This window comes from Pteropus alecto, unplaced genomic scaffold (genome assembly GCF_000325575.1).
Source record: "Pteropus alecto unplaced genomic scaffold, ASM32557v1 scaffold146, whole genome shotgun sequence".
Lineage (NCBI taxonomy): Eukaryota > Metazoa > Chordata > Mammalia > Chiroptera > Pteropodidae > Pteropus > Pteropus alecto.
Genome location: NW_006442107.1, coordinates 33,875,661 through 33,898,124, shown reverse-complemented (window position 1 = coordinate 33,898,124; position 22,464 = coordinate 33,875,661). Strand labels below are relative to the sequence as shown.

The 22,464-nt window shown below is 34.6% G+C and overlaps 1 protein-coding gene across 6 annotated transcripts in view; it reads left to right on the top strand.

Moving 5' to 3' along the window:
- Positions 1 to 22,464, top strand: part of PIEZO2 (piezo type mechanosensitive ion channel component 2) — a 378,661-nt gene that overhangs the window by 317,101 nt on the left and 39,096 nt on the right. For all 6 annotated transcript variants that reach the window (XM_015595755.2, XM_015595756.2, XM_015595757.2 and 3 more), the window contains 7 exons: positions 991 to 1,112; positions 2,173 to 2,244; positions 6,520 to 6,626; positions 11,562 to 11,676; positions 15,357 to 15,416; positions 19,296 to 19,462; positions 21,199 to 21,365. In XM_015595755.2, coding sequence (XP_015451241.1) covers positions 991 to 1,112; positions 2,173 to 2,244; positions 6,520 to 6,626; positions 11,562 to 11,676; positions 15,357 to 15,416; positions 19,296 to 19,462; positions 21,199 to 21,365 — 810 coding nt within the window. The remainder of the gene's footprint in view (positions 1 to 990; positions 1,113 to 2,172; positions 2,245 to 6,519; positions 6,627 to 11,561; positions 11,677 to 15,356; positions 15,417 to 19,295; positions 19,463 to 21,198; positions 21,366 to 22,464) is intronic.

The following is a 22,464-nucleotide window of genomic DNA, read 5'->3' as shown; positions in this document are numbered from 1 at the left end:
ATATATATATATAATTGAATTTATATATACATAATTGAATACAGTATGGTATAGCTGTTGCTGTTATTGTCTCCAGCTACTTAAATCAAGTCTAGAGAAATAACAAATTTGGACCCACATTTAGAATGTGTTCTCGTAAGTGAGGACTGTTACTATGATTCCCTTCACTGAATTTTTTCATTTGCTTAAGTGACAGAAGATCAGAATAAAAAAGAATAAAGGTAATGATCATCGCAAAAGAAACTGAAACTGAAAAAGAAACTGAAAATGTTGTTTAAGCTGCACAAAGCAGAAATGGTGCTTAAATCAGTTTAAAAACTTGAGCAACATATCTAGAATTTGAAGAAACTATATTAAGAAATGAAACATTTCAGGAGGGCAGATCTGGGAAACTGAGTTCAGCATTGCAGTTTCTAAATTTCTTGAATAAGCAGATAAAATAAAAGGCACTAAATCAATAATTAAATGTGCAATGATACATTTATCCAGAACCAGTAAGATATTAGATTTGAAATAGAGAAGAGACATAATGTTTAATAGAATACTTATGAACATTTGAGGAGTGACTCGCTATTTACAAAACAGTTCCCCACTCATATATCTTTTCGTTTGATGTTCACAATTATGTGACATATTATTTTTAAAAAACCGAAATCTGGGAGAATAAAGGACTTACATTTCATAATATTCTGTGTTCAGAATGGCTTTAGTACAAGGTATACATAGACATAAAGTATTGCACATCAAACTTTAGCATAATTATAATTTATCTTGTTATTAAGACTAGCATCTGTATAGTACAAATTAACATGGGTATATTTTAAAAAACATGGAGATACTTGTTTCTAATAAGAAATCATTCACAAGTCCCAACTGTTAACCATTTTGTTGATGATTTTAGCTATATACATAAAAGGGCAAACCCAAAGTATGACCATGTGATAACTGTGGACGTGTTCTTGGTATTGCTGCTGCTCTTGCATCTTACAGAATGGATCGTATCAAGGCCAGACAACAGAAATACAAAAAGGGTAAGGAGAGGATGCTGAGCTTGACCCAGGAATCAGGGGAAGGCCAAGACATCCAAAAACTCTCTGAAGAGGATGATGAAAGTATGTCGAGACATTTCCCTCTTATTTAAGTACCTTGACATTGAATAATAGCATGATATTGGGTAGGGCTGTAAAATAACATTAGTTTTTATTATGCTAATGTTATCAGTGTATTTTTTTAACATCAAGTTTTACCTTCCCATTGTAAATGGGATATATTTCTTTGTCTCATAAAGTACATATTTAACGAATCCATGGCTTTACAAGTATCTTTTCTTCAGCAAGACAATTTTAATCAACATATAACGTAGCTTCTGTTTCATAGACATGTGTTTCTAAAGAAAATGGGCATGAATTTGCTTGGTTTGTTTCTTTAGGGAAGATATTTCAGATACACAGTCTACTATAATCTTTTATTTTTAATAAATTTTGTATGAAAATGAAGTATGTATGCATATATTGTGTGGTATCTGAATAATGGTAGTTAAAATATCATATAGTTATTATCTGTTTCAATGAAACTTAAGATGAAGCATATACTTATTGTATCTAATTATAGATATGTAATATCCAATTAAGTTAAAAAAGTCTTCTTATAGATGCTTGCATGCTTTTCTTATTGAAAGATATGAAGAAATTATGCATATTTTCTAGCACATAGTATCTATTAATCACCATAACTTTATTTTTTCAACCATTCATTAAAATAATCACAAGAAATATTTCTGGTTTTGGATATATATGCATTTTAACAAATTATTTGCCACTAAATTGTTCTATAAATTTTAGGTGATCCTTCTTTTCTGTTAATTCAATAGAAAATTCAATGTGAGATGTATTTTTGACAGATAATTCCTTCTTTTTTATATTCTTTCTGTGCCCTCAGTTACTAAAAAGAAAATGAAAATGTGGCACAATTTTAATAGAACACTTAATATTTACCTTGTGAAATTGACTGCTAATACATGTAAACTTTTCACATTCAGTATAATTCCTTTTTCTGACCTCTGATTACTTTTGCAACTTATCTAGATTTTGACAATTGAGTTGTTAAAGCGTGGTTTTCAAAATTTGTTTTCTCATTTTATAAGAATTAATATTTGGACATATTTTATTTTAGGAGAAGCAGACAAACAGAAAGCCAAGGGCAAAAAAAAGCAGTGGTGGCGGCCTTGGGTTGATCATGCTTCCAGTAGGTTTTCTCGATCCTCTTACAATTTCATCAATTCTAACCCTTATATCCTTGACCAGAATTCAGGCGTCCCCATGACCTATGTGTTCCATGCATGGTTTGATCCTTGTGACTTGATAGGGGGTCAGTTTACAGGAAAATGGTAATGTAAGTGGGTCTCTGAACCCTGTAGACAAAATCTTCCAGAGAAATTAGCTGATTACCATACTGGTTGAAGAAAGCCAAATGTGTGGCTTACATACTCCTGAGCACCATTTATGGGCTCAGAAAGGGAAGAATAATTAACTACTGTGTTATCCACTTCTGAGATCTAGAGCTCTGCTGGTGCGTATTTGTTTTATGGCTGAAAACCTTTAATAGAATGAGTTTCAGCTCTTCCTGGGACTCTGATTTAAGGACAATCATTATGTTCAAAGTGTTTGTGGCCTTCTTTGTAAGGCGCTAGACATGGATGCCAATGAGCCACCCCTCCTCTCATTCCCAAAACTTTCATTTTATTTGCATGTAAAGATTTTTTCCAGTTTATTAAATATAAAAATGAGGATAACTTAAAGTGTATTTACTTTCTCACTCTGCTTCTTCCCTAGTTTCAAAAGGCTCTGAACCTGCACTTCAAATCCAGGGTCCAGCATGTGGCCTCAGAGCCACCTGCAGCTCAGCCATGGCTAATTAAGAGCAAAGTCAGAAAACAGTTTTTGAAAAGCAGAACTTGATAGCCACATAGAATTAGTGCTTTTCTCTCTTGATCATAAAAAATAATGAAGAATTATGGAACTCACTGGCTATATCTGTTCTGCTTAGCAGAAGTAATATCACCCACTATTGGCCAATGGTATTATAATAGAATGATTCATTTAAATCTAGCCCTTCTTAAATGTCATAGAATATTGAATAATTATTAATTATTTTGAAAGTTACTTGTTATGTCTTTAGTCTTTTTTATCTTATAATGTGTTTCAGTAACTCTATCTAATGTAATCAGACAAAGAATATCACCAAGGCCCATAATGTCACATAATGATGAGAGGGGCTCTACCAATGGGATATTCAGAATCACTAGAAAATCAAATTGATCAGAATCTTTTCTCATATGTAATTCTCAGTGTCATCTAGATCTGATATTGCCCTCTCTTACTCTGGAAATAATTTTCTGAAATCGGTAAACCAATTTAATGAAGCAATATTCCAAATGTGCTCAGTATACATGGATGTAATCAAATTTAATTCCAAATATTGAATTTTAGCATTATAGCAGAAAAAAAAAATCCATGAATTATAACGAGTTTCATTTCATTTGCTGCCCAAGGCAAAGACAAAGATTCAAGTTGAAATTTGTGTGACACTTTAATTTACTGTCCATTGGCATGTTAGTCATGCACACAATTTAATAATGCATTGCACTATATGCCTATCAAGTCACAAGTAAACTATGCCTATCTTCTTTTTTTAAGGGGCCCTTTGCTAGTTTAGAGAGACCTATCCATTTCAAAATTGTGTCATATTAAATATTTTGTCCTTTCAGCTGGGGTAAAATCCCATTGCAATCATTGCGGTTGTATTTCCTTTCTCATCTAAACATTACATTTTGGAAGGAACTGGATATGGTCTTTGATAATCATCTTACAAGTTGGGAATAATTTAAAGAATTTTCTATGAAGGTTACTGACATTAGATTTTCTGATTCATTTCACCCTCATTATACCAAGTTCTTGAAGACTGGTATTAAACTAAACGTGCCTTGTTACAATACCTTATGGTGCAATAATGCAGGAATGTGTGTAATTCATAGTTTGGAATCAGATTCTGAGCGTGGTGTTAAATTTTTCTACAAAACGTATTTCCTTTTACAAGCTTGTGAGGAGAGAAAAGGAATGAATATGTGGTTTATTTTTTTAGACTATGACAAGTTCCAAAATTTATCTTCAGATCTGGAAAAACTTTATTAAAAGTCCTTATTTCTTTAAAAGTCACTGGGCTTTAAAATAGATATTTCTTAGAGGTGACAAGTATAAAAATAAGTATAGTTGCAACACCCTTGTGTAAATCCATTGACAGTATAATAACACTGCTAAGTTGTTCATAATATTTATAAGTATTCAAGACCTTAACGAAGTCTACGGGTGACAGATCTCCCACTTCCATACCTATGTACACACATGCAATTGCATTATTGCTGTTCAATGATACCTTCCATTCCAGTATAGCATGTCTTCATGTCAATTCAATATAGCCTAAGTCAATGCCAAGCCTCACTTTATTGTGAAATATTTGAAGTAAAGGGCTTAGTTTTGGGGGGTAGGATTTTAAAAGTTATTTTCACGCTCAGTTGTTCAGCAATAACATCAACATTCATGATATGTATATGGACACAGGCTGGAGGCAGGATCTCTATCTGAACTAACAAATGTATACGTCAGAGCTTCTCTACTCCTTATTAACAGATAGCACTAAAGATAATATTCTCTGTCATTTTCTTAGTTTTAGTTCAATAACATTCTATAAAGGAATAGAAAAATTTTAACATTTTTCTTTTTTTAATGTGTTAATTTCTACTTCTCACATACAAATTGGTAATGTTTTTAAATGATAAAATCAATGTTATGACTGCTTCAGATGAAAACCATTTGGGCTAACACATGGATAAAAGTTATAGAAGGTATGATTGAATACAATTTAAGCTACTGTTGATTTTAGAGCCTATAATGAGGGTAAAATGCTCAATCTTATAATACTTTGTTTTTACCAAATGACTATGTGACGTACAGTCCATGTAACTTTCCTGCAAATCTCTGAGCTTACATGAAGGCATTACTTTAATGGTCTTCTCACTGTCAAACGTAATGCTGTAACTTTGGTTTGTTCTTGCTTACTCTTACCTTATGTTATATTGCATTTATTTCCTCAGTGCTGGCCCAGTACTCTGGGCCTGGTTCTTTCTTCAAAATAAAAATGACAAATCACAGTGCTTCTGTTCAAGGATATAAGGCCCAATTCATTCACTCTGCATCTTCATGGATAGAGGCCTCAGATACGTCTGAAATCATGAGCAAAATTATTTACTTTTTGACCATGTTTTGTGATATTCGAGCAACTAATTTTTTAAACAAGCCAAGGTTTTCCATTGCCTTACAATGTATAAATCCAAAAAATAAATGAATACATCATCCAAAAGACACCTTAAGCATTTGAAAACTTGAATATAACTTGAAAGTATTAATATGCTTTCCTGCAATGATGGTACCATTCTTGTAGCATCAAAAATGTACATGCTGGGTCTCTTTTCTTTGATAAACTTAAAATAATAATCAAACTGATGAAGATTAGATTATCAAATTTCTTTAAATCTCTAGACATCAGCTTTCTCTGCTCCCAATTTTTAGCACAGAAATACGTGTTCTTGCAGGGAAAGTTTTAGGCAAGGCAAGGCTGATCCATACTGTTTTTTGCTTTGTGTCTTATGGTCAGTTACAGGTCTCAAATTTCAGTAAGTGACTGGGGAGCTCCTGGATGACCAGAAGCCTAATAGCACTAAACTGTACGGACCATGTCCATCATGCGTCAGTCTGTCCCATGTTATGTGTAGAAACGGCCAGAGTGGCAGTGGTGGCATTGTAGTTGTATTCTTTTTTAAATGTTACCTGCCCATTTCTTCCTCATGACAATGTGTTATTTTTTTCTTAAACTCTTTCAAATGTCTTGCCATATTTGTTATGTCCCTTATGTCACTTGCGGAGAAGCCAGGTCTGCACAATATAAAATGAAATAGAAGATTGGTGACACTGATTCTTGGTCCTGAATCTTCCTGATTAGCTTTTCTACAGTAGTTTGGACCCATTTAGACAACACCAGACCCTCCGCTTCACTTTAGCCTTGTCTAAAAGAATAAACTTGCTAAATTTTGAAACAATAATAGTTTTCACTTATTTTAGCCAATCTTGTAACAAAACAGGTTGCTGCAGAGTTGATCTGATGGCATCTATGTAAAATTTACAATGAAGAAGGAAGAAAATACCAGATGAACCCAATAGTGGCCAATTCCCTTACATGGCATAGACAAGGCCTCGTGCTCTGCAGATCCTGTCAGTCATGTCAACACCATGTAGCATGGCCCAGAACGAGTACTCTTCATCTCTTGTTTTTTCCTCCCTACCAACATCTCTTGCTGTGGTCCTTTTACAGACAATTTATGTGTATCTTTGTGGGGCATTTCATTAATAAGCCCCTGATTATCTTATATGTCTTTCAAGAAATAAGTAAATATTTTGTTTTGCTTAGTGGTCAGGAGTGGAGATTACTATTTGTTTGAAACGGATAGCGAAGAAGAGGAAGAGGAAGAATTAAAAAAGGAAGATGAAGAACCTCCAAGAAGGTCAGCTTTCCAGGTAATTATGGGTTTGGGAAAATCATGTCCTTTGCTAGTTGAAGAGTTTTTTCATTTTGACAGACTGCGATTGCAGGCTTAGACTTCTTCTGCCGTGTTTATATATGTTATAGCTCCCAGAAGCTTCTGATTTATGTCTGAAATTGTTTTTGCCTCATTAAATTAATGCTGCTTGCTCTCAGCATTGCCGTAATCACATGCAAGAACACAGTACCCGTCACTTGCATCAAAAATGTTCTAATGCTATAAACAAAAATAAAGCTTCCTTGGGCGAACTTTATTTTTCTGTTGCAAGTAGGAGGTGAAGAAGGCTTATCTGGCATGGAATTGAATTGCTTAAGTGGACTTATATTTCAACATGTGAAATAATTAATTATGAAAATGAAATACTTTCTTTGTTTTGTCATTTAAATGTTACTTTATTTAAAAAATCAGTTTCATTTATATTGCTATAGATTTGAGAATTTATTGAAATAATAAAAATATATAGCACAGTTATTTTTTTCAGCTTAACTGCCTTTTTTTTCAGAAACTGCTGTACCATTCTCAGTTATATAGCTCACTGGCCTAAGTATATTGTACTCAGTGAAGGTATAATCAGTGCTACCTAAACATGATGATTTGTCAGTAGAGTTACATATTGATTGATAGCTTTATTCATCTTTATATACAGAGAGAAGATATAGATATTTTTAATGAAGGAGCCACATATTAGGAGTTATTTCCCATTTGTTATACTACAAGGCACCTAGAATTTTATCCATCAAGCCACATGAAGTGTCTATGAAGAGGTCATTGTCAGTTTGCTGGCTAGGTCTTCTCAAGCTGGAAGGTTACATTCACCTCTGCCTTATCGAAGATCTAAATTATTCTCAGAGACATTTTGCTCTGATGCTTTCTCACTGGCACCATTACTAACTGTGTCTGTTTCAAGATGACTGTGTCTGTGTGTATGTGTGCAGCTGGTTTGCCAAATAGTAATGACTCCACTTGTTTATTTTTATTCTAATGACTTTTATTCTAACCATCACTCATCATGCAACAAAGGAGAGACCATGATCATCTTCACCATTTGTATGGATTACTTGCAATGATTGACTATTTTCTTTATTTGTAACTTATAAGCAGAGCACATTTTACTCTAGCTTCAAAGATTGGCACGTTTGAACCTAACCGATGTAATCGTAGACACTCATACTGACATCATATATTAAATTATTAGTTTTCTGTTTTCTTTCCTACTAATTATTCTTGCTTTGTCCTTCTTTGTAGAGAGCTATTGGGAAGTTTGCATCAGCCATTTTAGCCTTGCCAAAGTCTGTCATTAAACTTCCCAAAACTATTCTTCAGTATTTAATCAGAGCTGCAAAGGTATTTGATGTTTCAGTGATATGCAGTGTGTGACCCTTTGCTGTGTAGATCTTTAGACAAGCAGATCCCTGTTGCTACATCTGCATTTTTCCTGTTCTATAGATCATAAAATGAAGAAATTATAAGAATTTAAAATATTGGGAGGCAAATTTTTCCAAAAAGAGAAGCCAATTATTTTATTATTTGATTCTTGTTTTTTCAGTTGACACCAGAGCCTATTGAAAAATAGAAAGAGAAAATGCAGATACACATCTATTTTTTGTCCTTTTTGTAGTTTTGTCTGAGTCATGTGTCACTTTAAAAGGGTCACATCTGGTTGCATGCATCAGTTATGATGTGTAAAAAGTATGATAATTTTTCTCAGAAAGCTGGTAAAACTATGAATAAGCTAATAAAAGACTCATTTTGCTCCATCTCCTTTCTGGATTCCTGTTAAGTTTTCATCTTCCCAAACTGGACGTCACCTTCCATATCTCTTTCTGAAGTCAGTACATCTCCTCACTCGGCTGTGCTGCCATGTACAGTCTATGTGGTTCCTCCTTCCCACAGCATCAGTGATAATGCTGAATAAACTGTTTTAAAATGAACCGTTAGTTAATCTAATGCACAACAAAATTGTCCAGTTATCTATGCCGTAATCATTACATTTCTGAAAGTCATAGATAATGAATTACTATTCTTATACTTTAAAGAAAGCTGTTTCTTCTGACTTAATCTGAAGCAAGCACTTAAACACTTAGGTCTTTATGCTGCTCGGTGTTAAGGAAATGATTTGGATGGTGACCAAGACCAGTGCTTCTGACACTTTATTTGGAGATCTTATTTAATTGCAAGTTCTTTAAATTCATCAGGTCTGGTGGGTTCTGAAATTCTGTATTTCTCTCAAGTTCCTGGGTGAAATTCAAGCATCTGGTCTACCTTGAGTTACAGGATCCAGAACAGTTGGACTGAGGCCAAACTGACCCTATATCAAATGTTTCTGGAACTGTAAAATGTTTGTATTTCCAAATGTCAACATTAGGATAATTTACCTCATCATTTTTAAATGCTAGGATTCTAATTTTTAGTTTGATATTCACTGTTGTTACTCCCCTAGGATTCTTTTTCTTTTCCCTTTTATGTCTACAAATGAGGCTCTCTATCCATATAAAAGAATTTATAATAAAGACTACAATGTAATAATTCCATATCTTACTTTAAAAAAATCTTATAGACAACATAAAGTCCTGGATCACACCTGAATTAAAGGACAGTTTATGAAACTTAGTCAATTTCAATTAAGGATCTCCACATCAATGAGATTCTCTCCTATTTTAAATATTAAATGCTTCTTTACATAATAAGTTTTCAGTAAAATGAATCCCATTTTCCCTTAATATGTGTGATAGAATTTAAGATAAAATTATGTAAGGGAAAATTTAAAATTAAGTTGAGAATACACACTAGTGACAGTGCGGTTTGGAGCATCCGAAGGTCATTTAATACGTTTCCATGTATTTTCTACTTATGGTTAGTGATGCTTGTGTCTGATTCCCTAGAGAGATCCGTCAAATGGCTGATAGTTACAGCTACGAAGTAAGAATTGAGAAACTTCAATAAGAAACTTCTATTTCTTGACTCAGTAAGAATAGGGATGTTTCCTCCTCTGCCTTCATTATCAACTTTTCCCTGAAACAATTGGACTGAGGCCAAACTGACCCTCTATCGAATGTTCCTGGAACTATAAAATATTTGTATTTCCAAACATCAACATTAAGGTAATTTATCTACAAATAAGGACTTGCCATATGATTCTCTCTCCCTCCCTCATCTCCTCTTATTTGCATTATTTAAATTCTCACCTCAGTGAGAAAACTGATAGACTTAATCATTTAGATGTCATATGTAGAATCAGGAGTTCCATTTTAATATAGTCAAATTTTAATAGCTCTCACTCTTTTTACAAGACTTCTTCAATTCAGTCCTAAGCATTCTCTTCTTTCCTTCTCACCCTCTCTCCCAATGCTTTCATATTCTTCAGAGCAAAAGACTTCCTCCAGCTTGTGCACCTATTACATTTAGAAATCCTGAATTACATTTTTATTTTCTTTTGGGGGCAGGGGATTCTTGCATTATCTAAAAGCAACGGTCTAATAATTCTTTTTAAAGAAAAATTTTAAAGAAATATCAACATATTTTGCTCTTAAGCCTGAAAATTTATTTACATTTAGCAGAATAGATTTTTTAAAAGAATCAATATCTTGTGGAAGCAAGTTTGCTTATTAATGTACCAAACCTCAAAGATATTCTTGATAGGATTCCCAATTAATGTGTTCAATAAACATCTACCATAAATTCCTTTCTGTGGTCCTTCTCCTTTAAATTCCAGTTTATCTCACTTTTCAAAATGTTTTTGGCACAAAATAAGATAATTTTTTTTGTCTCCTGGGTTTATTATTTAGAAATAATACAGTTGTTATATTTGTGTTAACTGCCCTTAAGACTGAAATTTCTACCAGAGTTAAGAAATGTTCTTTCTTAGTAACTTATGACCTTTACATTTCCTTATATGGAAGACTTAAATCCCTCTTTATTTTTACTGACATTACAATGCCCATGGTTTTCTTACACTGTGTTTTTCAAAGATTTCAGAAATCTGAACATTATATAGAATAAAATGAAAATGTCTGGGTCTACAAGCTCCCCTACAAAACATTCCTCTAACTTTATTATGATAATAGAAAACCCAGCTTCCCTGAGACTCAGGTGTGTCTGTGGTGCATGAGGAGCATGCCTGCTTGGCTTCATAATTCTGGATGGCTAGCTTTGTATACCAAGGTTTTCTTTTTTTTCCTTCTGCATGACTTGGGAGACTATTGGTGAGTGGGCTGTTCAAAATTGCTCTTTTGTGGTTAGCAGTTATAATATATTAATACAACTATTTTCATCTCTTGAATGAAAAAGACAAAATTCAACCAAAAACACCAATTTTCCTTTCGTATCATCCAGAATAACTCCTTAACCTTAATATCACATTATTTTTCTCTCCAAATACTAATCAGTTTGCAAAGCCCTTTCTCAAGTTGCTGGCAATAGCTGGTATTCCCAAGGGAAAGTATGGAATATGCAAAACTATTTTCCCAAAATAAATGAGTGAAAGATGTTGTTTTGTTTTTGATTCAAAGTTTATTTATGATGGGAGAAAACTACTCTAATGAGACCTAGTGAGGCTTCCAGTTTATTTCCATGGTCTATAATGCAAAAGATAAGTAACTAAGAATTACAAATGGTGGTGGTACGTGGGAACTTAGGTGAAATGGTGGTCTGTATATACTCAAAGTATCTCATGATTGTCTGTTGTTACCAAATGAAATATATTTCTGCATATCTATTTTCATATTTATTTCACAATAATGACAATAGCACGGGTCAGCTCATCATATGAAGGGATATGGGAGAGGGATATTTAGTTTGTGTTGGGAGAAAAAAAATATGTTTCCAAAAGTCAGAAATCTTGATGTCTATCCCTTTCCTTTTAATTCAAATTATTAAAAAGTCAGAAAATAATTGAACCTTCTCCCTTCAGTTTGTTTATCAAGCCTGGATTACTGACCCTAAAACAGCACTCCGACAGAGGCGCAAAGAGAAAAAGAGATCTACAAGAGAAGAACAGAAAAGAAGGAGAAAAGGATCTGGGGAGGGTGAGTGTCGTGTGGATGCACAGGTTCTGGCCAGCACTCCCCATTTCTGTGGCCTTTCAGTGTAAAAGAGGAACTGCAAATAAATTCTAAAGATTTTAGAATTCTAAATCCTAAAGATTGTAACAATTTTTACTTGTCCTTAATTGCTCATGTCGGACACTTGGAATAAATCAAAACATAAATTTAAGTTAAGATACATTTTATAAAATGAGGAGGCAGGCGAAATAAGCCCAAAGAAAGTAGAAAGAAAAAATTAACTTTTTAAATAGATTTTAAGTCATAGAAAAGAAATACAAGACAAGGCTTATCAGGAAGTGAAAAGCTGTTCTTGGAAAAAACTAATAAGAAAGATGAACCTTTGACAACTTAACCAAGAAAAAAAGGGAAATCACACTTAAACAATACTCAGAAGCTAAAAATGGAACATACCTGCCAATGCCGTATTCAGCATTATACTGTAACATTTTAAAGCGCGGATAGAAACATGTTTCCAAGGAGGAAAACTTCCAAACTACAACAAAACACACCAAAGCAAAGTTACAGTGCAGTGGGGCACTCAGTAAAAATATTTTGATTATGTATATCAGACTAAAGATGAGTATTCTGGTTGTAGTAAGAATTCCTAATCAGTAAAGAAAAATTCAGCCCAATAGATGAATGGATATGAAAACAATTCACAAATCAGAAAATGGAAATGGCCTTTTAAAAAGAGCTCGGCTTCTCTAGTAATTGAGAAACACAAACTATTTTGACATTTTGTTTTTTTCTCTACCGGATTGGTAAGATCAGAAACATTTGCATATTACTGTTTAGATCTGGTGGGAAGCTAAGTGTTCGCATACACTGTGTGGTCTTGTAAAGTTGGACAAGCAGTGTGTCAATATCTATGAAAACTTTAAATGTACACATTCCACTAGAGATCAGTCCCACTTCTGGGTGTGTGGCTTGACCGGAAGCAGGATTTGCACATGTGCACAAGGACACATGTCTAAGAATATTTATCAAAACTTATTTGTTAATAACAAAATTTTGTAAACATCCTAAATGTCCACATAAAGAACATTCAAATAAGTTATGTTACCACTATATTATGGGATACTCTGTAGTAGTTTAAAAAGTGAGATGGATTACTTTGAACTGACTTGGAGAACAATTCCTGACATTGTTCAATTAAAAAAGTTATGTTGCAAAATACCATGCACATTATGAAACAAAGGAAATCTCAAGATAATATTTTGCATTTTTAATGGGTACATATAATAGTATATAACTTCAAGAGAAAAATGAGGACGAAAACTTAGCAAATTAATAACAGTGGTTTCTTCTTGAGAAGGAATGGAGAGACAGATAAGTGGTATGAATAAAGGGAAATTTAGACTTATCTGTTATATTTTTTGTTCTCTACAAAGAAAATGTATATATAAATTCCTTGTGAAATTAAAAATATATTTAAAAATAAAAGAAAAACTAGTTTCTAATGAAGCTCTAACTGTAAAATCTCTCTCCTTTTTAATCATTGCGCCCCCTGCTACCTCCTGGTAACTTTCATTTTATTTTACTTTATTGGTTTAAAAAGACAAAATTAAGACAGAGCTGGTGTAACAAGTCAAGCAGTAAAGAGGTAAATGCATAGTCGGCCTTGAAAACCTATCCACTAAGCTACCAAATCCTCATAATATGTTGTGTTCACTTTCACTCCTTTCTCATGGGCATAAGTACGTGTGTGCAGGCAGTTTCCTTTGTTTTTCAAAAATGAGTTCGTGCAATACAAACTGCTGTTATATGTTTATTAGCAACGTATCATGAACATTTCTCCAATTATGTATTTATAAAACCACATCATCCTTTTTAATAGCTGCAAAATATTCTATAATGTGGATATGCTAATTTATTCAACTATTCCATCTCTAATGAGCATAAAGTTTGCTTACAGATTTTTCTACAATGAACAATCCTATCATAGATATCTGTGCACAAAATTTTGTATATAATCATATGTGTGTGTGCATGGGAGTGTGTATTTAAACGCATAGTAAAGGGTCAGGAAGAACATTCACTTTCCACAGAATGCATTATCAAAAGTGGAATTACTGGGTTAGAGGGTGTGTCTTTTTTTATTTTAATTGATATTTTCCCAAACAGTTTTACTAATTTACACTCCAATGTGTAAGGTAGGAGAGTGTCCATTTCCCTGTAGCCTTATCCCCCATTATTACTCTTTGTATTGTTTGTCTTTCTCAGAGATGAGAAATGGCTTTTATTTTCATTTGAATTTTCCTAACTAATAAGACTGAATATTTTTTATTTTCTTGGTAATTTCTAACTCCAAATCTAAGATTTAAACATTTTCATCATTTTTTATAATATTATTCTATTGGGTTGTTTGTTTGTATTAGTTTAGCGAATGTTAGGGATATTATCCATTTTTCAAGTGTTAAAATATTTTTTTCCAATTCAATGTTTATCTTTTGATTTAGTTAATGGTATATGTTATCTAAACAATTTTTTTTCTGACATCGAGTACATCTAAATTTCTTTTTGCAGTTTCTAGCTTTCTATTTTGCTTAAGAAAGCCTCTCGAAAATATTATGCTAATGTTTTCCTATATTTCTTCTGAATTTTAGTTATATTTTGAAATTTTTATTATTCTGTGAAGTAGCGATCTAGTTTTTTTTACTCTTAGATGAATAGACAACTACGCTATCACTATTTGTTAAATGATTCTTCTTTTTTCTATTGAATTTAAATGAAAAATAAAGCAGGTCTACCTAGCTGGAAAGATGAGATGTAAAACAGAATAGCAGAAAATAAGTTTGGGAGGATTAACTGGAGTCAGATCATTAATGGTCTTTGATAAGGTTATCAGGTAAAATACAAGAAACACAGTTAAATTTATAATTTTTTGATAACAAATAATATTTTTAGCTTAGGAGTCATTTAAATATATTGCATGGGACTTACGCAAAATGAAAAATTATGAAAAAATATTTGTTGTTTATTTTATATTAAAATGTAATTAGTTATCCTGTATTTTCCCTTGCTAGACCTGACAATCTTAGTCTTAAATAAGAGACTAGGAAATAAAGTGAAAACTCTATGATGTCATTTTAGGGGATGACATGCTACAATTTGTAACATTACCCCAAGGTACTCAGAATTAAAATTTCATGGTATGTATCAGGAGTCAGAAAACTTTTTCCATAAAGGGCCAGATAGTAAATATTTTAAGCTTTGCAAGCCATAAGTCTCTGTTGCAACTCAACCCTGCCCTTGTATGATAAAAATGGCCACAGACAATAGATAAAGAATGGGTGTGGCTGTGTTCCATTAATATTCGAATTTTACATATTTTTCATGAGCACAGAATATTATTTTGTAGACTTTTTTCCAACTATTAAAAATATAAAAACCATTCTAAACTCACAGGCTGTTTAACAATAGAAAACAGGAAAGACTGGCCAGAGGATTGTAGTTTACTCACCCCTACTATCCATGATTCTTGTTCTGGAGTGAAAATAATTTGAAAGCCATGAATTCTTACAACTTTTCCCCACAAAGTCTTTAAATAGGCAGACTATCCTATATTTAATTTAAAAAATTCTTTTGATCCAGAAGAGTAGTGTTGGCATTTAGTATACCCTAAAAGAGTCTAACTCATATTTATTAAACACACCTGACAGGTCCCGTGGAGTGGGAAGACCGAGAGGATGAACCAGTCAAAAAGAAATCGGATGGACCAGGTAACAAAATAGTGGCAAATATGAGCTGAGGGGAATTTGAAAATGTACTTGCCCAGAGGGTATGTGGTTGGAGGCTGCCTAAAAATAATTAATCAAATCCTGTTTCTGGACTATGACTAAATAAGCAGTCATTTGAAATCTCATCTCTAGTGAAACTACAAAGTGACTCCTAAAAGTAGATCTGTCCCTTACACTGTTGGATTAAATGTCGGATTAGAGTCAGTTTATAAATTCTTTTATCCAAGTACCTATGAAAGGAGGTTTGAGGAAGCAAATTATAAATGTCCCATTGGAAGACATCAGAATACAGGCACAAAAAATATTGGCAATTAATTTTAAAGAACTGGGGAAATGAGAGGTGCTCTGGAAGCTTGGTCCAATCTTCTTATTTAATGAGGGGAAAACCAAATCCCAATGAGTTTCCTCAGGAATTCACAGCTATAGTCAGGGACAGATTCCAAGTCTTCTAACTCCCAGCCTAGTCACGGTGCCATTTGGGCTCCACATCATACGTGATGCAGAGAAGGATTTCTCCATGAAGGAAAAAAAAGGCAAAACAAAATCCTCCAAAGAAATTAACTCAAATGCCTCCATACTCCCATAAAAATGCTGTTTCCTCTGTTGCACGAAGTTGGAACTCCTGTGTACATTGTTTATCAGCAGGCAAGATTTTTGCTCTTTTACTCTGGACACAAATACTTCCAAGAAAGCCATTTGTTGGCGCAGAATGAGACTTTTCAAAGGCAGTCTAACACCTTCTGTAGCACAATCCTTACACCTGGCCTCCATTTCCAGATAACTTAACTCACATGTATATGGAGCCAGATATTCTGTTACTGCTGCAAAGCTTTGTGCAATAATAGTATCTAACCCTTTAGATTGCACATCTTCTTTGCCAAGCAGTTTTTCAAGACCTTTAGACATATTCACTTTTAAGCCCCACCCATTTAACAGATAAGAAACTGATGCAGAAAAAAATTAGCTAACTTTTCAAAATGTACACAACCACTAAGGGGGAGAGATGAGATTTGAATCCGAGGAGCCTGAACCCAGAGTTTGTGCTTTTAACAACTATGTCCTACTGTGTCTATGATTAAAAAAACAAGTAAAAATAGAAATCCTAATTTCACATGTTAGTTTGTGATCACCCAATAAAGTGCATTCCAACATAGCAATTTTAGTTTTGCAGTCAAAACCACCATAAGCAAAACTGTGAAATAATTATGTTTACTTTCACCAGCTCTAAGGAAATAATTGTGAACGTGAGAAGAAAAATGTTAAAAATGTAATATGCTGCTAATGTTTATTAATAGTTGTAGTAAGTTCAGCCTCTTGGGGTCAACTTGCCTTTGATATCTCTATAAAACAGCTAGAGGTTCTATCCAAACTACCGCGGGAAATGCATGCCTTGCTCGAAATCAAAACAAAGACAGGAGTGTGGGGTGGAAAGAGAAACATGGGCGTTCCCGGCCTTCTCAGACTCAGAATTGCTCTCCCGTGGAATCTGTAGTACCTCACTTCATTCAGCTTCACAGAGCAGCTGCTCCCTTCCTGAGCTTCTTGGCTCAATGAAGAATACCGTCTCATTTCCCTACTCTCTGAAGTACACCTCATTTAAGGCTATTAGATGTGACACATTTTTACCAAGATTTTGGGGGACCTTGGGAAACAGTGACAGCATAGGCAGGAAACTACATCAAAGGGAAAGTCAATGATCAGTGTTCCTGCCTCAGCAGGTCTCTCTCGGCTGGAGCCTCTGGGGCCTGGCTTCACAGCCAGGGGTCTCAGGGCCCCTTCCCACCAGGCCATTCTCAATCATTCTCCCACCTCCTTTTTCACCTCCGGATTTCAGGTTTTTCCCACCTCCTTTTCCACCTCCGGATTTCAGGTTTTTTTCCCCAGGTACCAGCTGGCCACTCCAAGATTCTTGTTACTCCAGCAGGTAGAACTGTATAACTCTTCTTTGTCTCTCTTGTCTGGTGGCCATCTCATATACAGCTAAGCTTCTTCTGATGGTTTTATTTTTGAAAAGAGTAAACCTTTACCTGAGGGAAAGTCTGCTTTCCTACTAGGGCACACAATTCACAAATAACTTTTTGTTTTAAACCATTCCAAAGTTAAACTCTGATTCACATTATGGTATGAGAATTAAAGTAGAGAGAGGATTGGTGGAACGCCGGGGTGAGTCACCCAGTGGTCATATCTGATTACACTGGATTAGAGATCAGGAAACTATAAAACTCCTAGACTAAATCCCACCTGCCACCTGTTTTTATATGGATTGTTAGCTAAGGATGATTTTTATATTTTTAGTGGTTGAAAATTTTTTTTTTAAAAAAGAGTATTTCATGACATATGAAAATTATGACATTCAAATTTCAATGTCCATAAATAAAGTTTTATTGGAAACTCAGACATGCCCATTTATAGACAATTCATTCATTGTCAATGGCTGATTGTACACTGTAAGTAGTTTCAATAGAGACAGTACAGCCTGCAGAGCTGAAAATATTTACTATCAGGCCCCGTTCAGAAAAAAAGTTTTTTGATTCCTGCACGTGATCATAAAGGCTTATACCCTTTTCCAAATGCCATATTAGTGATTTTAAACTGTAATTCCAAGCTATAATCATTAACCCTGAATTCACTGAGATTTTATTAGGACACTTAAATCTGATTTTCTTTTTTCTTTTTCTTTTTTCTTTTTTTTTTTTTTTTGTGGGGAAAGGGTGAAAGATACGAGCTGTTTTCTTGTCGGTGTTTTGTTTTTTTTAATAAACAATAAGGAAATTCTTAATTCATTGTCATATTCACTAAGAATTCACTTTATTGCAGTCAAAGTTTGACATAGTCAGTTAAACTAAGTTTTTTAAATGCCAAATGAAAATAAAATTATGCACTGATCAAAATTTGGCGGCGTCTTGAATCGTTCCTTAAATACCAGTTAAGAAACCATTGGCTTACATGAACAAAGAAGCAAGACAGGCAATTAATGACATCTTCCCTCTTTTATTTTGATTCTGACCTAAAATAAGTTAGGTCACAAATATGGAATCTCCTCAAACATGATCAATGATCAGGGAGCTCATGCTGAACTCTGTGAGGGCACTGCGCAGACCTGTGCTACACTGAGACAATGTTATGGACAAGGTAGCAGTCTGAGCTGAGCTATCACGCTGGACAGCCTTCCCTTTCCCGGGCTCCCAGAGTCACGGCCACAGATATGGAAGAGAACTCAAGGACATCAGGAATTTCACGCCTTCTGTTGGTTTGGGGAGAATTGATCCTATGTGCAGTGTCTTGTAGATAACACAGGCTGCTATAATTAAAAATAATAAAGATGGGTCAGTGGTATGGATATATACTTCACAGAATAGGTTTAAGGTCATTTAACTGAAGTGCAACTACAGTAGGAAACATCGAATTCTTACTGAATCAACAGAATTGTTCCCAACAACAATTATTACTTAAGAAGAAACTTACAGAAAAAGCATTAAAGGACCCAGTTACCTTTATAGGTACAGACTGCTTCTATCCCTGTGTCAATAACAAAAATATCTTTGAATGCAATTTTTCTTTTAATCGAACTTATTATCTGTGTATGTATCTATTCTGACAGATGTCTTGACCAAAAGTTAACCATTCTATCCTCGTTTGGTTTTGATGCTGACACTGCATGTGTAGAAAGACCCAGTGGTAGCTTCCTGTACTGCAGTCTTCCTGCACTCTCCCATCAGGCTGAGTGGCAAGTGCCACACTAAGTTAGGTCTGGAGGGCAAACCAGGCCTGCCCTTGATAAAACATCACCGTGCAGCACGCAGCAAAATGGGTGATGGCATTTTGTTCTTTTGAAATCTTGTTTCTTTTTCTTCCTCCTAGATAATATCATCAAGAGGATATTTAATATTTTGAAATTTACCTGGGTTCTTTTTCTGGCAACAGTAGATAGTTTCACAACTTGGCTTAACTCCATTTCAAGGGAGCATATTGATATATCTACAGTTCTGAGAATTGAAAGATGCATGCTGACAAGAGAAATTAAAAAGGTAATACTCTTGGTGTAATTCTTTTTGCCTCTTCACAAGTTATAAAGATTGTAAAAGTTAATATTCTGAATTTCATACAGAAAAAAAAATCCTTTCTTTCCAGACAGTCTTTACATAACCCCTTCATTTTCCTGTATACTTAAATCTGTTCTATGTTCAGAATTAAAATAATCAGACACCACGTGCACACACGCACATGCATGCACACACACGCACACACACACACAGTCCTGGGATATTAGCCAATTTATTCAACCTATCCCCTCCACTCACCAGAGTTTGCAGGTGCACAAGCTCTGCCATGTCTCATAAAGGATTATGTTGTTTAGTCTGGGAAGTTTGATCTGAAACTTCTTATAGGAAAAGTTAGGATAGATGCAGAGCAACAAAATATAGTCATATAAGGTTTACAGATTATATTTAAAAATAATAGTTCATTTCTGGAAAAGTTACTATTATCTATATACTTATATATATAAGAAGGGATTTCTTTTAAAAATTTTTATTGAAAAATAATTGACATATAACATTATATGAGTATACAACATAATGATTTGATATATATTATATATGTGCATATATATAATGAAGTGATCATCACAATGTTAAGTCCACTTAACATCCATCACCACACATAGTTACAATTTTTTTCTTGTTATGTAAACTTTTAAGGTCTGCTCTCTTAGCAACTTTCAAATACAGTAGTCTCCCCTTATCCACGGTTTCAGTTACCCTCAGTCAGCCATGATCCAAAAATATTAAATAAAAAATTCCAAAAATTAACAATTCATGAGTTTTAAACTGCCCACCATTCTATGTAGTGTAATGAAATCTCATGCCATTCTTCTCCATCCTGCCCAGGACATGAATCATCCCTTTGTCCAGCATCTATACACTGTATATGCTCCCCATCCATTAGTCACTCATAGCAGGCTTGGTCATCAGATTGACTGTCGTGGTATCACAGAGCTTGTGTCCGAGTAACCCTTATTTTACTTAATGTCCCCAAAGCGCAAGAGTAGCGATGCTGGCAATTCAAATATGCCAAATGGAAGGCGTAAAATCCTTTTTTTAAGTGAAAAGGTAGAAATTCTTGATTTAATAAAGAAAGAAAAAAAACCAGTGCTGAGGCTGCTAAGATCTATGGTAAGAAGGAATCTTCTATTGGTGAAATTGTAAAGAAGGTAAAAGATATCTGTGCTGCTTTGCTGAGAGAGAGAGACCACTTTCACGTAACTTTTACTACAATATATTGTTATATAATTGTTCTATTTTATTATTAGTTATTGTTGTTAATCTCTTCGAGTGCCTAATTTATAAAGGTCTGTATATATAGGGAAAAAATAGTTCTGTAGGGTTCAATAGTATCTGCAGTTACAGGCATCCACTAGGTGTCTTGGAAGTTATGCCTTGTGGATAAGGAGGGACTCTGGTATACAGTACAGTATTATTAACTATAGACACCATGCCTGTACATTACATCTCCAGACTTCTTTACTTTATAACTGAAAGTTTGTACCTTTTGACCATCTTCATCCATAAACAAGAAAGATTTCTTAGCATTACCCAGCAATACTGGGTATCATTAATTCAGCGAGTTGACATCAGTCTCAGCTTAACTAGTTTTGTTTTAATCTGCTCAGGGTGTGCATAAAAGCTGGGAGTTGTCAGTATTGAAAAATGCCAGGTGGTTGCACAGGCAAGTAAGAACTGTGGCGATGTCTCCTTCACTACAGGGCAATGTTCCAACTCGGGAAAGCATCCACATGTACTATCAGAACCACATCATGAACCTTTCCAGAGAGTCTGGACTGGACACCATTGACGACCGTCCTGGTGCTGCTTCAGGTGCACAGTCAGCCCACAGGATGGATAGCTTAGATTCACATGACAGTATCTCCAGGTATTTCATGTTCTAAACAATGGGTTTGCTTTTGACAAAGGTAAAAGAGATAGACTTCATCAGTATGAGAAATGAATGCATGAGGTGAAAGTTAATCTAAACTTACATGGTTCACCACCCATTCAGGCTATCTCCATGTGTACAACAAAGCAAAAGGAATATTGTTCTCTTCTAGACTGAGCCAGATAAAATCAGGCACAGAATACAGATTTCCAAGCTGGAGGCAATTAAGAAGGAATCCTCCCAATGGCAAAATTACTATTTGTGTCAAGGGCTACATCTTTTCTTTTTAAAAATGCTGCTCTTGAAAGTATCTTCTATACTAGAACCTGCTACCATCCGTTGTTATCTTTGGTCTTTTCCTTTCAGAATTGTTACTTTAGGATTCAAAATAGAAGTTCAAGAAGTGATTCCGTCAGCCTCTATCTTCCCTGAGTTGTATGATCAACTAATTCTTTCAGCACAGGGTCCCTGCACTCATCATGGGCCAGCACCAAGAATTGTGCATGGATTACCTCACTTTATACTTATGAGACACTACGAGATGCATACTATTGTCACCATTTTACAGAAGACAAGTTCAGTTACAGAGAGATTAAGTAATTTACCCAAAGTCACACAGCTCAAAAGTATATAAAAGCAGACCCAGGACCCAAACTCACCTAGTTCAGCTCAGAGGCCAATTTCTCAGCCACCATGGTATGCTGCATCTCTTTGCCTCTTCTGTCCTCCAGACAGAATTGACCTAGTCTTTCGTATATCCTATCCCAGAAAAGCTTGTGAATTCTTCCTATCACGGTATTCTAGATAGCTGCTGTCGATTTCACAGATCTTGCTTTTCTGTTAAAGAGGAAGTCCTGCCTTAGGAGGAAAATGACATGCATAGGGTGATTAGCTAGACTGAATGAATTACACCTTGTCTCCATCTTCATAGGTAAAGAGTTGTATCACTGAGGACATTCATGTGTTTATTGTTTTCATTAAACATGTTAAAAAGCACCTATTCCATGCCATGTCCTGGGCTTGATTCTGGGATAGACACATAAAAATGAGTCGTCTCTAAATGGTTTGAGCCAAGGAAGAAAGACCCAACCACAGA